This window comes from Scyliorhinus canicula, chromosome 7, assembly GCF_902713615.1.
Source record: "Scyliorhinus canicula chromosome 7, sScyCan1.1, whole genome shotgun sequence".
Classification (NCBI taxonomy): domain Eukaryota; kingdom Metazoa; phylum Chordata; class Chondrichthyes; order Carcharhiniformes; family Scyliorhinidae; genus Scyliorhinus; species Scyliorhinus canicula.
In genome coordinates, this window is record NC_052152.1 from 19,280,443 (window position 1) to 19,295,633 (window position 15,191).

The 15,191-nt window shown below is 45.8% G+C and overlaps 1 protein-coding gene across 1 annotated transcript in view; it reads left to right on the forward strand.

Annotated features, from left to right (window-relative positions):
- LOC119968766 (interferon-induced GTP-binding protein Mx3-like) overlaps positions 1-15,191 on the forward strand; it is a 37,513-nt gene that overhangs the window by 13,220 nt on the left and 9,102 nt on the right. The window contains exons 5-10 of the mRNA XM_038801468.1: positions 2,857-2,995; positions 4,948-5,146; positions 7,286-7,364; positions 10,123-10,245; positions 12,754-12,898; positions 14,562-14,720. Of these exons, the coding sequence (XP_038657396.1) occupies positions 2,857-2,995; positions 4,948-5,146; positions 7,286-7,364; positions 10,123-10,245; positions 12,754-12,898; positions 14,562-14,720 (844 nt within the window). The remainder of the gene's footprint in view (positions 1-2,856; positions 2,996-4,947; positions 5,147-7,285; positions 7,365-10,122; positions 10,246-12,753; positions 12,899-14,561; positions 14,721-15,191) is intronic.

Below are 15,191 nucleotides of genomic sequence, written 5' to 3' on the forward strand. Positions count from 1 at the left end.
GGTGAGCCATCTTCCTCAACAGTATCCAAAGCGGTATATCTGTTTTGCAGGGAGATGACCGCAGGGGACACCTGCACTGCCTTCCTACTCTTGCTCTTTCTTTTGGTCACCCATTTTCTATCTCCCTCAGTAACCTTCACCTGCGGTGTGACCAACTCGCTAAACGTGCTATCCACGACCTCCTCAGCATCGCGGATGCTCCAAAGTGAGTCCATCCGCAGCTCCAGAGCCGTCAAGCGGTCTAACAAGAGCTGCAACTGAACACACTTCCTGCACGTGAAGGAGCCAGGGACAGTGGACGTGTCCACTTTTTATATTACCTTTTTATATTAATTTTGGAGCACCCGGAGGAAACCCACACAGACACGGGGAGAACGTGCAGACTATGCACAGTGACCCAAGCCGGGAATCGAACCTGGGGCCCTGGCACTGTGAAGCATCAGTACTAACCACTGTGCAACCGTGCTGCCCCTTGTGCTCCCGCGCCACCCCCACTGGGGCAGCACTAAAGATTTTCTTGAAATGTTTGTTCACAATTATTTACAACCAAGACCACACAGTAAGGAACACTACTCTCTCTTTGCACATACTGTGCTGTGACCTGCTCCTTTGGAGTTCCTAGATCATCTGATTGGATGTCATGCCTACATTATCATCGACATCACTGTCTCATTAACATAAACATTAACCCTTTACTTTACAGTGGGGGACCTTCCTTTTTTTTCACAGCTGCCACCTGCTGGCAAACCAACCAAACCTTCCAGGAAACTCCTTCCTGTTTCCTGATGTGGCAATGTCCGCTGTCACTAGCAAGCCCAGGATATCTAGTTGAATGCAACGTCTTGTTACTGACCCAGATCTAACATTTACACTGCTCCCCCCCCCCCTTTGCATCAATAGTGAGAGCTGCTGCCCACATTTTTCAGGAATTGGCTTCGAGTTTCAGTGGTCCAGATTGACAACTGGTCTCATTTTTCTCTTGAAGTCTTGACTCACATGGGTACAGGTTTTGCTGAAGGAAGATACAGACTCTCAAAGTTTTTCATCTTGCACTCATCAGGGCAGCTCCCAAGATCAGTGCAAGATGAAAAGCTACAGTTGTGTACCTCTTCTTTCAGCAATACTCAAGTTCCATACTATCAAACGGTTATAGATATAAGTTTTTAACATCAATCTCTATTAGTGAATTCCTGTAGCTATCAAGGTATTAATGCTGGGGTATTGGCAACAAAGTTATTTTTCCCCTCCCAGCGTTAAAATGGACTCTGGCCCAGCACAGGTTAGAGCCAGAGATAGTTACAATACTGTAATGTTTAGGACATCGGAGCTCAAATCATCCTCGTGAATTCATGAAATTGAATTAATCTGTGTGAAGTCTGCACGTCCTCCCCGTGTCTGCATGGGTTTCCTCCGGGTGCTCCGGTTTCCTCCCACAGTCCAAAGATGTGCAGGTTAGGTGGATTGGCCGTGCTAAAATTACGCCTTGGTGGCCAAAAAGGATAGGTGGGATAGGCTGGAGGTGTGGGTTTAAGTAGGGTGCTTTTTCCAAGGACAGGTGAAGACTCGATGGGCCGAATGGCCTTCTTCAGCACTGTAAATTCTATGATTCTACGGTAGTGTGGGAGCTAGCACTGGTATAAGTGCTGGTATAAATGGTATAAATGCTATAACTGGTATAAGTGCTACCACTGGTATAAGTGGTATAAATGCAAATGAAAACTACTGGCACTGTTACACAAAATCAAATTAGTTGACTCACATCCTTCAAGGAAGGGAAATTTCCACCCCTACCTAGTCCGGTACCATCAGAACGTAACAAATAGGAGGAGGAAATATCAATCGTGCTCCGACATTCAATACAATCCTGACTAATCCTCTATCGTAGCTCCACCCTCCCACACCATCCCCATATTTCTTGTTGCCTTTACGAGCATCAAGAGGTGACAGATGCAAAATAATTGGCCAAAGCAGTAGAAGTGATGTGAGGAAAATGTGTTCTCACCCAGGGGGTGTTTGGAGTCTGGAACAAACTTCCTGAGAGGGTGGTGGAGGCAGGATCAATCGGGGTATTCAAAAGGGAATTGGATTTCGATCTGAAAAGGTGGACTTACGGGGAAAAGGGAGGGGATTTGGATTAGGTAGAATGCTCTTTCAGAGGGCTGGTGTAGACTCGATGGGTCGAATGGCCTCCTTCTGCACTGCAAAGATTCTGTGTTCTGCTGTATCCAAAAAGCCATCAATCTCTGTATTGAAAATATTCAAAACTGAGCACCTACAGCTCTCTCCACCTCCCAGTCCGAAGTAGTTGACTCTCTGTGTTGAGACCGCTAGTTCTAGATTCGTCAACCAGGCTCTCAGCATCTGCCTTGTCAAGCCCTCTATGAGTTTGATACATTACAGACAACTCTAAGTCGTATGGTTAGACTCTTAGCTCTGAAAGACGTGACGTGCTGTTAGGTAATTTGGACATTCTGAATTCTCCCTCTGTGTACCCGAACAGGTGCCAGAATTTGGCGACTAGGGGCTTTTCACAGTAACTTCATTGCACTGTCAATGTAAGCCTACTTGTGACAATAAAGATTATTATATTTAAAAAAGCAAATACCCAGCAACAGCAGCGTGAATAGCATCTTCAGAATGACGAAATAACAGTTAGCTGCAAATGCAATCATTTTAAGAAGAAATCTTACCACTTTCTTAGCAAAACTATGGGATGGACGATAAATCCAGTCTTTCTGGCAAAGTCATTAGAAAAATGAAGCAGAGGTTCTGCCGCGGCATCTCATCAGCATGCCTTTGTACCAATCTCAAGAGTGTACCTCGATAATTAACCATTACATTCCACTTGTTTCCTAGATCAAAAATCTCATCAAATCCTACATTAAAAAAGAAGAAACTATCATTTTGGTTGTTATCGCCTGCAATGTGGATATTGCCACCACTGAAGCATTGCAAATGGCCCAGGAAGCTGACCCGAAAGGAGAAAGGACACTGGGTAAATTGGAGTGGGAATTTGCGGAAGCAAATCTGGTTTTGCGGCTGTTTTTGTGCTCGCGATTTCAAGACAGGACATCGCTTGGAAACCCTTTAGCACCTTGTCTCCTCCCCAGTGTGATTGTCAAGGGTTGCCAGAAAACCCTTGCACTAAACACAAAATCCTCCACATTGAAACCTGACTCTTACCCATTTACAAGCTTTTATGTACAGATGCCAAGCGCCACATTTCAGACTGTTGCTCTTTATACCTCTCTTGTAAATACATTACCAATTAAGCGTCCCATTTCACCCACTGTAACAAAAACAAACTAAAGACAAACAAAGCGAAACGTCCGAGGAAATGCCATACTTAAAACGTCAACCCCAGGTTTGATGATGCACTCCAGCCCGCCGTGTCGCAGAAGGCCTCAACCTCGCTAGTGGACACTGCACACTCCCTCTCCAGGGTCACTCAGGCACAGATCTAACTGTGGGAGAGAGTCAGGCCTCCTCTACTGCCCACTGCCTGGATCTATTGATGGGCAGCTTGACGGGGCCTAGAAGCAGATCGAGAAGGAGGACCTGACTCTCTTCCCGCACATTTCCCCCCCCCCACTCCCTCCCCAGACCCAGGAAGTGTATAAGATTTTAGTTTAGACGGGCAGCATGGTCGGCACAGGCTTGGAGGGCTGAAGGGCCTGTTCCTGTGCTGTACTTTTCTTTGTTCTTTGTTCTAATAGCATGGAAAATCTGGCAATAAAGGGAAAGCTTTTATGGCCGAGGAATGTAGTTGGAAAACAGGTGGGAAGATTCAAGGGGCGTGACTTAATAAAGAGAAACAAAGTCTGTTCTGGGCAGGATCAGACACCACTATCTAACGGCACTCTGTTTTTTATTTGGGCCTTATCTCCTCTGTACCCTTTCCAATGCTTCCACATCCTTTCTATAATGTGGCGACCAGAACTGCACGCAATACTCCAAATGCGGCCACATCAGCGTTTTGTACAACTGCAACATGACCTCATGGCTCCGAAACTCAATTCCTCTACCAATAAAAGCTAACACACCGTACGCCTTCTTAACAACCCTCTCTTTATGTGGGATCTGTGCAATCACTGGACAGGACTGACCTCCATCCCAAAATCACCTGACCTGTCTACCAAATCTCATTTGCCAGCACTTATCCCGTTGCCTTGAATGTTATGACATGCCAATGCTCATTCAGGTACTTTTAAAATTATGTGAGTCATCCCGCCTCTATCACCCCCTCAGGCAGTGTATTCCAGACCGTCGCCACCCTCTGGGTCAAAATATTTTTCCTCAACTCTCCCCGGAACCTCCTGCCCTTCACCTTGAACTTGTGTCCCCTCATGACTGATGCTTCAACTAAGGGGAACAGCTGCTCCCTATCCACCCTGTCTATGCCCCCCATAATCTTGTACACCTCGATCAGGTCTCCCTTCAGTCTTCCGTGCTCCAGTGAACACAACACAAGCCTCTCTACCCTCTCTTCATAGCTCAAATGTTCCATCCCAGGCAACATCCTGGGTGAATCTCCTCGGCACCCCCAGAGCAATCACATGCTTCCAACAATGTTGGGACCAGAATTGCACACAGTACCCCATCTGTGGCCTCACCAAAGTTCTGTACAAGTCCAACATGACCTACCTGCTTTTGTAATCTGTGCCCCGATTGATAAAGGCAAGTGTGCCTTTTTCACCACCTCATTAACCTGCCTGTCTGCCTTCAGAAATCCCTTTGAACCATTTGGGTTGGATCAAAGATCTAACCTCAGCCCTCCTCAAATGAGATTCTACCTGAAAGGTAACTTGTTCGTCCATCTCCAAATTGGATTCAGTATCCGCTGTTGTGTTAATGTGCCATTGGGCACATAATGCCAGCAATGAATTGAAGAGTGATTGACATTGACACTGACTGAGAAGTCACTGAATGTTGTACTTTACTTTGCAGGTGTTCTTACTAAACCAGACTTGATTGATTACAACACAGAGCAAGATGTTCTCAAAATCATCAACAATAAAATGGTCCCTCTGCAAAAAGGCTACATGCTCATCAAGTGCCGGGGGCAGCACGACGTCATTGGAAATACATCCCTGGCTAATGCGCTGGAGAAGGAAACTGAATTTTTCTGCAAGAATATTCATTTTAGGTACCCGTTTTGCTCTTCATAACAAAGCAGCTGAAATACAATCTTTATTTCATTAGTTGAACAATTACAATAACATTGACCAATAAGTAACAATGCTTCTTAGTGGGCGATCGATAGTGTCTCCATGTGGTTGAGTTGGTTTTGAGGTTAGATCCTGTCAGGAAGGCTGAGGCACTAGTCAGTTCCATTACACTCTATCGCGCTATTGATGATTGACTGCTCTTATGGGCCAGGGTTTAGAGAACCTCAAAGTGTATCATGGAGTTCACCTGACCCTCAACGTTTAATAGATTGTGGTTATGGGGAACACACGACCCTACTCTACAAGGTAGTGCAGCAGAAATCGAAAAGTATTTTTTAAAGCAAAACAATGTTTATTCTATGAACTCAGTTAACCTTTTTTAAAACATAGAGTGAACAATTTAGCAACCATCAAGTCAAATACAACCCCCAAAGAATACAACACTCTAAGTAATCCTTAAAATTTCCTTTTAACATCCATAAGACAAAAAGAACCCTTTGTACAGAAAGACATCAGGTTTAACTTCACTACTGAGAACAGTTACCACATTGAAATTACCAACTGGACATTCATAAGCTTGCAGAGATTCATACACATTCGGCTGTGACTGCAGCATCTCCAAAACTAAACTCACCCTGTAGCTGCAAGCCCAAAGCAAAAGTAAAAGCTGACAGACAGCCCAGCTCCACCCACACTCTGACATCACTGCAGTATTAAACACCCATTTCTTAAAGGTACACCCACTACAGCTATTCTATGAAAAACACCCATTTCTTCAACACCCATTTCTTAAAGGTACTCTCACATGACACGGCTCAGCTCAGCTCATTACTGTATCTGACGATGTGTCACTGAAGGTCATCCCAATCAACTCAAGCTAATCTTGCAAGCCAAAGGCCATGGGCGGATTCGTCCGAGCCTCTGCGCCGAAATCGCGATTGACGCAGGGGCGGAGAAAGGTCGTTGACACTGAAAACCGGTGCAACGCTGCCCCCGTGATTCTCCGGTCCCCGGTGGGGTGACCCCTGGTGGGGGGAATCCTTCACTGGGGGGGGAGCCTCATGAACGGCCTGGCTAGTGATCGGGAGCCACTGATCCGTGGGCGCGCGCGATCTCGGGGGGGCTTATATTTTCGGGGCCGCTCCGCGGTGTGACTCCGCCATGTTGTGCGGGGCGGCCGCTGAAGGCCTTTGCCGTGTGCATGCACGGACTCCCGACCGGAAGTGCAGGGCCCCGTATCAGCAGGCAGAGCTACGAGGAGTATTCCCGGGGCCCTGCTAGCCCCCTGCAAATTGGAGAATCACCCTGGGCTTTCTTCAGGAAAGTCCAGAGTGAAACGCCCGTGTTTTGATGCTGGAGTGGGGACAGAGCCCCATTATTGGAGAACCCTGCCCCTTGTGTCTAGAATCCTCCTGGTTGGATGAACCGAAGGAAGTGCTCCGTGCCGATATTTGTACATATACACACCAAGGCTCCTTGGACAGCACCTTCTAAACTCATGACCACTGCCATCTAGAAGGACATGGGCAGCAGATATCTGGGAACACCACCACCTGGAGGGTCCCCTCCAAGTCACTCGCCACCCTGACTTGGAAAAGTATCGGCGTTCCTTTACTGTCACTGGGTCAACATTCTGGAACTCCCTCTCCCACAGCACTGTGGGTGTACCCACACTGCATTGACATCAGTGGCTCAAGAATCTGCACTCACACCCTGCATTATCCAACTTCAGGACATCCCGAAGCATATTATGGCCGAAGAAATATTAGTTTTGCAGCATGGCCTCTGTTGTAACGTAGCAAATGTTTTCATAATTTTGCACCGAAGGATCTTCCACCGACAGCAGCGAAATAAATTACCACAGCATCTGTTTTAGTGGTGTCGCCTGACAGGTAAGTAAGGGCAGGACAATGGGAGAACGTGCCTGCTTGTTTTTCCATAGTGCAGGGGATCTGTTTTGCCTGCTCCAGAGGTCCTAGGCCACTGTCCAGCTTCCTCTTTGCTATGAATTGGTAACAAAGAGGAGGAATTGGTTTCTTAGGAGGAAAATCAAAAATACCACCGTCATTTGTGTCGGCTTTTTCATCATATTTCAAATCTTTTATCTTTCTCCATAGACCACTGCTGGATAAGAAATTGGCATCCTTCCATCACTTGTCCACTAGACTCACCAATGAGCTTGTTGTCCAAATCCGGGTGAGTTACACACACTTTTATTGTGGGTTGGTTTAGGGGGCTGAATGCAAAATAGGAACAAATCTGTGCTGCATGTTATCGTCCGAGAGGTGTCCGCCATCCTTTGTTAGGATCATAGTTGCAGGTCTTTGCAGAGGTGAGGAAGGACGAAACATGCTCAAGCTTGCTGAGACTTCTTAAGCCTCACTGCCACCAGCTCAGGCCCAGCTCTACTTTCCACCAGGCTATCTGGGGAATCAGTAATAAGAAAGGTAACGGGGAGCTCAACCAACCAGCAATGCAGGTACTGACGACCCTCTAACCCCACCAATGTTTACATGCAGTGGTGGGGAAGGGACTGCTGCCTGTGTTCCTGTGGAGGTCAGAGGGGAGCTTGGAATGGGCGGACAACAATAAGGCTGCCATTTTCCTTGAGAAGGTGGTGGTGACTTCTCGAACTGCTGCAGCCCCTGTGCTGTGGGTACAGTCTGGCTACACTCAGCTAAAAATGGCCATTATCATCTGGTCTTGGAAGCTGGGTAGAGTCTCACTTGGCTGGGAGGATGCCGGGAACGCGATGCTCCAATTCCAATTCCCTTCCCGCACTTACCGGTGCATTAAGGCAGATTTTCATCTGTTTCCATAGCGAGTAATTCCCGTAACAGGTTGCTCATCTGTCGCTAAGGGCTAGTAGCTTGAGGGGTGCCATTCCACGTCAAGCCTGGCTGACCAGGTGTCACTCCTGTTCTTACTGCCAGCCATTGGCGTGTTTGGAAGGATTAGCAGGTTGATGTGCAACATGTTTGGCTACTTTATGAACACACCTTCCTTGGCCATCAAGTCCTGGGGTGAGTCTTGAACCCAGAGCTTCTGGCTAAGTGGCAGGGACACGACCAACTGCGCCATAGAACCTCCACTGTGAACACCATGTGCATTGTAACAAAGAGAACATACGCATGTCGTATCCAGGTGATCGCATTGTGGCCGGATTACAATTTTCACTCGGCTGCCTGAGGGAGAGTGCTCCTTCAGGGTCCATATGAAAATCTTATGCTCCTTGACACAATCTTATACCCCACTCCCCAACCTTACTAATTGGCTTGGACCCCTCTGGTGAGGCCTGGCAAGCAGATCCCCGTCTCAAACGATGACTCAGGGACTAAGGAATATTTGACTAATTCTCAACAACATCTGATCAGAATAGGAGAGAAAAGAAATCATCTAAATACGCAAAGCTGGTCAGTTGGCCATTGTGGTGGGAAGGCCTGAGCAATTCTGACTTTCTAATCCCCCTTTCACTCCCAATCTCTGGGTTATCTACAGTTAACTACTACTATGCACTTGTAAAATTAAATTCATTTGCAGGCTGTGGACATTGTTGACTAGTCCAGCAATTATTGCCCATCCCTAATTGTCCTTGAGAAGGTGGTGCTGAGTTCCCTTCTTGAACTGCTGCAGTCCATGTTGTGTAGGTACACCCACAATGCTGTTAGGAAGGGAGTTCTGTGACTTTGATCCAGCAATAGTGAAGGAACGGCAATTTATTTCCAAGTCAGGATGGTGAGCGACATGAAGGGGAGCATCCATGGTGATGGGGCTCCCAGGTATCTGCTGCTCGTGTCCTTCTAGATGGTAGTGGTTGTGTATGGAAGGTGCTGGCGAAGGAGCCTTAGTGAGTTCTGGCAGTGCATCTTGTAGATGACACACATGGCAGCCATCATTCGGCAGTGATGGAGGGAGTGAGCGTTTGTGGAAGTTGCGCCAATCAAGCAGGCTGCTTTGTCCTGGATGGTGTTGAGCTTCTTGAGTGTTGTTGGAGCTGCACTCATCCAGGCAAATGGAGAGTATTCCAATGCACTGCTGACTTGTGCTTGTAGGTGGTGGACAGGCATTGGGGAGTCAGGAGGTCAGTTACTTGCCACAGGATTCCTCATCTCTAACCTGCTCTTGTAGCCATGGTATTAATATGGCAAGTCCAGTTCAGTTTATGGTCAATGGTGGCCTTCAGAAAGTTGATAGTGGGAGATTCAGTGATGGTAATGCCATTGAATGTCAGGGGCGATGGTTAGTTCCTCTGCTTTTAGGATGGTCATTGCCTGGTATTTGTATGGTGCAAATGTTACTTGCCACTTGTCAGCCCAAGTCTGGCTATTGTCCAGGTCTTATAGCATTTGGACTACATCTGTATCTGAGCAGTCGTGAATGGTACTGAACATTGTGCAGTCATCAGCAAACATTCCCACTTCTGACCTTATGATGGAAGGAAGGTCATTGATAAAGCAACTGAAAGTGGTTGGCCGATAACATCCAACACTTCATTCATTTTAAGCTAGAATTGGACCAAAATGTACTGAAACTTAATTCATTCGCCCTTGACCTCATCTTCAAAATTACATCAGATGATTCTGGATATGGTGAGAAATGGACATCCCAGAGAGATTTGTACAAGACGCTTGGAAATTTTAAAGCCATTTTTCCTCCCCTACTTTAGTGATTATTTGGACAATGAATTTACAACATCTTGTAAACTCACGAGAATCACAAAAGACAGTTTTGCTTTATTATTTACAAACTTCAGTCAAATGGAGATTGACAGCTTGTTTCTGCATCAGTAACCCTTTATAATCGGTGACGATATAAGCAATCGACAGAACTTCTACTATGTGAGTTTTAGCCGTTGATATAAAGTTTTGGTAACCTCACCAATTTTTACCTTTCGTGTGAAATGTTATCCATGCTTTATTTAATATGCTTTTGTTTTTCTTGTTTTTCCACAAAGAAATGTCTACCTTGTATTCATGAGAAGATCGGGAGCAGGATAAACGAGATCACAAAACAATTAAATAAATTGGGAGGGGCTGTCCCAGAAGACACGAAAACGAGAGTACACAATCTGACCTGTGTAAGTTGTGATAATTCTTTGAGAAATAACCATATTGGCAAATAGAACACTAATTTAGAATGCAGACTCATAAGGTTTACTGGGCAATAAGGATTGATACGTAACATTTTGTTAGGTAAGGTGTGGTGAATGTAATATATGAATGTATATAAACTAATTCACACTGTTATTGTAAGCGCAGTAGCGCCATCCTACCAATAGGGGGAGTAGCACTGGGAGCACTTAGGAACTTGTACTGGGCTTCCACCCTTCGTTCTGCCCACGACCCCTCCCCCTAATGCAGCTGTATAAGTATCCGTGTCCAGAGTCAGCCTGGGTCACTACGAGTTCATCGACAGGTAACAGGCTGGCTCGGAAGTAAGTCAATTAAAGCCTAGATTCACATCGGAAACACGTGTCTGGTGAATTGATGGTTCCATCACAAGGCATGACATAATACGCAGGTTCTATACATGTTGGTCTGCCTTGCCGTGGATCCCAGGGCTTACAGGACTTCTTTTGGTTTCCTGAACCAGATCTCTTGGCTCATGATGTCCTTCAAGATTTCAGCTCAGTCAACCGTACTTTATTTTCCTTTGCACCTTTGAGACATAAACTCTAATACATCCTTTTCCAACCCACAACTTCCTCGCCTATCTTAACTGTTGAAGCTTCCAGTCCACCTTAAGTGCTGAAGCTACGCACCTCGCATGTGCCTGCTGAGTTTTCTTTTTCTCTTGTGGAAACAATGATTGTGGCTTTCCCAATTGACCAAAAAAACTGTACTCTGATTCTCTCAAGCTAAACTCTAAGTGACTGAACGATTCCTCAGCAACTAAGTGTTTATACATTTTTTATTCACTCTCTCTTAAACCCTGGTTATCCTGATCATACTGTATCCACTGATCTCTATTACTGGATTATAATGCCAATTCTCAGCCTGTAACAGTTACTTGCATCACTGTCTGAGCCTAATACCGGGTTTCTATAGCTATTCCTCAACCTGTGACAAGCAGTCTTCAATTGGCAATGTCCGACATAAATGCAAACCTCCTAGCAAGTGCCCTAAACCTAACTCTCACTCCCAACAAGTGACCCACAGCAAGTGTTTTGCTATAGGGCGGAGGGTGGTACAGTGGTTAGCATTGTTGCCTCACAGCTCCAGGGACCAGGGTTCAATTCCATCACCCCAAGCCCCCCCCCCCCCCCCCCAAGTAGGGCCTACGTGCTCTCCTGAAGGCCACAAACCTCATCTCACTGAGCTTAAAATGAGACCTGGTTACACTGAGCTCAGGGTTGTGTGAATTTCCTGTGTCAGGGAGTCTTTGGCTTCTGCCCAATGCCAGAATCTTCTCCTTTGCCCCATTTGCCTTCTGAGGTGTGTGTGTGTGTGTGGAGGATGGCCCTCTCTACAAGTATGACTGGAAGTTTGCAGTATGGGCTGCAATATGTTCAGGCCTTGGTGGATTTCCAGTCACTTCTGCTGCATCTCTGGCAGGAGGGGGAGGGGTGTATCATGGAGGGTGAGCACATTTGACCCCAATGACTTATATGCTTCATGTCCAAAGTTGGTTTGTGTTTGACCACACATTCCACTGACATTCTGTGGTTGGCTAAAACTTTATTTGTGGATCTTGGTGAACTGCCAAATGAAATGAAAATCCAAACCCTTGTTTGATTATGCAATGTCCGGATTTTTTTTACAATACTTAGAACAAAGCGATGAACCTCAAGTGTAGTCCAATATAACATTGTATGGCACAGTGTAAGAAGGCCATCGGATCGCACTTCGATTAATTCCAATGGCGTAGTGGTATTGTCACTGGACTGGTAATCCAGAGACTCAGAGTTATGCTCTGGAGACGGAGGTTCGAATCCCACCACGGCAGGTCGTGAAATTTAAATTCAATACAAATCTGGAATTAAAAATAATGATGACCATAAAGTCATTGCCAATTGTCGTAAAAACCCATCTGGTTCACCAATGTCCTTCGGGGAAGGAAACTTGCTGTCCTTAGCTGGCCTGGTGGTTGACTATAATAATGTGGTTGACTCTTAAAGGCCCTCTGAAATAGCCTAGCAAGCTACTCAGTTACAGATGGACAGCAAATGCTGCCCCAACAGCAGCGATCACATCCTGGGAACGTGGGAGCTTGCATTTTGTGTACAAATTTGTTGCTACGTGACGACACATTGACTGTAAAGTGCTTTGGGCATCCTGAAGTTATGAATGATGCTCTAGAAATCCAAGTATTTTCAATAGTAAGAAGGGGCCCTTTTGAGGCTATATGGGGTGGGGGTGGAAGGGCTGTTCTTTGCTCTTATTTGGCTCAACCATAATGATGGACAATTGATATTCAGTGCTCAGACTGAGAAGACGCATTTAACATTGTTTTAGCACAGGGCTATCCATTTCCACAACAAAACTATTTGATAAAGGTAACTCTAGTACCAGCCCATTTATTTTAAACTTCTAAGATTTCAGTGCATCCCGAACAGGAAAACTAATCCTTGTTAATTTAATTGCAGAAGATTCTGGTCTACTGTGAAGAACTCACTAACTTAGCAATGGGAGATTACAAAAACGAATATAATCCCGAGCTGAAGTTACACCACTATGCCAGGGAAAAGTCTGCGGAGTGGTATACGAAGTTAGACATAGCCAGAATAAAGCGTAAGTATTTCCTTGTCACCTTGAAATGCTCCTTTGGAGCACCGTGTGTGTCCCCCTGTCAGAGTGTGTCAACATATGGCAGGAAGAAAAGACCGATTGCTCCATCACGTCAGACCCCATTATGGGGCAGCACAGTGGCACAGCGGTTAGCACTGCTGCTTCACGGCTCTAGGGTCCTGGGTTCAATTCCGGCTTCGGGAGACTGTCTGTGTGGAGAGGGCGCTTTCTCCCCGTGTCTGCGTGGGTTTACTCCAGGTGCTCTGGTTTCCTCCCACAGTCCAAAGATGTGTAGGTTAGGTGGATTGGTCGTGTTAAATTGCCCCTTAGTGTCCAAACGTTTAGGTTGGGTTACTGGATTTACAGGGATAGGGTGGAGGCATGGGTGCTCTTTCAAAGGGCTGGTCCAGACTCGATGGGCCAAATGGGCTCCTTATGCACTGTAGGTTCTATGATTTTATGATTATGGCCACACCATGGTCCTAAATACCTCCCACCCACCTACCCCAACATCCATATCATCTCTCAGTAGAGGCAAAGTAACAGGAGGGAAGAAAACCAGGCTAATAGGGGAAAGTAAATCTTATAAATTCTGCATGAACTGCCTTGGATGATTGAAACCAGTCTAGGAGGTCACATGTGTGGTGATATACATGTACACATTAATGTATATACTCATCTATTAATGTATATAGTTATCTGAATGACCTCCAATCAGAAGGTGGCGATAGAGGTCCACCATGTGGCTCTACAGATCCGGCATGTGGTAGTAAGTCATATTAGAGGACTGCCGCATTAGATGTGGCTCCAGGAGAATTCACTTATTCATTATCGTTTGTATTATAATTCATTAGTTATCTTTAATTTTGTCAATAAACAATATTACTAGTCAAATAACTAGATGTTCTCTGTGCAACTTTACCACGGCCACAACACAGAACATAACAACATGAACCAAGTTTTAGAAGACATAAAAAACAGGAGTAAGCCTCTCTGCTATTCAATAAGATCATAGCTGATCTGATTGCAGCCTTAAGTCTATTTTCTTGCCTTTGATTTCCATTGTGAATTTAAAATCTGTCTCATTCAGCCTTAAAATATATTCAATGAGCCAGACTCCACTGCTCTTTATGGTAGAGAATTCCAAAGATTAATGACTCTCTTGAGATAAGAGAATGTTCCTCTTCTCCGTCTTAAATAGGGGACACATTGTCTATAAGGAATCTTCCCTTTTATCTGATGTGATCTCTGCCTCAGTTAGGAACTGGTTCAGCTTCCTATTGGAGATATCATCCTGTCCCCTTCCCCTGAATCCATTTACGTTCATCAGAAAGACCCAACACAGGAATACACATGTGCACTGTACAAAGTCCGCACCATCTAGGCCTGGAACTACTGCCACTCTCCCGTCAAAACGTTGCCGGAGTGCAGTGGAAACTGTCTGAATGGAGTTGGTGCTGCTTTTCCCTTGAGGTTACGGGGAGAGGAATGGGAATCAGCTCCAGGGAAACTCTGGCGAGAGCGACAAAGGAAATTCTCGCTGTTCCCCCGCCTCCCATTCCCCCCCCCCCCCCCCCCATCCCCCCGCCATGTTGCACTGTTTCACATGAATAACGGGTGTAGAATAAGCCAAATAGCTGAAGTTTCCTTCCCCTTGTGTTTTCAGTCAACGAGAACGCAGCCAACCTGGCCAAGCATCACGACAAACACTCTAAAGGGAGAGAGTTGCCCGGATTCACCAAGTACCGAGTTTTCGAAGCTATTATCAGGGACCAGATTCAAGAGTTATTCGAGCCCTCTCTCGAAATGGTGAATGAATTCTCAGGTAAATCATGAAATACATGCATGAAAAGATGCTTCAAACAATCGGCTTAATCAATGGCTTTTGTGGGAGACCCGGCAGTTAGGGCTTTGCGGAGGTAGCTGAATTTCAGGCCCCGTGATGACGTTGTGGGATTCTAGTGCACAATCCGCTTATCTGAAACTTCCCTTTTGCTGGAGAAACAATAACTGAAAATCGCGGGAGCTGTCGAATCTTTGTAAATGCCTCTGCCACCTCCAGGTTTGACCAATTGTGACACTTAATAATCTTTTTTATTGTCACAAGTATGACGTTACTGTGAAAAGCCCCCTAGTCGCCATATTCCGGCGCCCATTTGGGTAAGCTGGTATGGGAATTGAACCCACGCTGCTGGGCCTTGTTCTGCATCACAAACCAGCTGTCTAGTCCACTGAGCTAAACCAGCCCCTGCAGACCTCCATCCTCCATTGCTCAGGACCTATGTTTCTCATATTT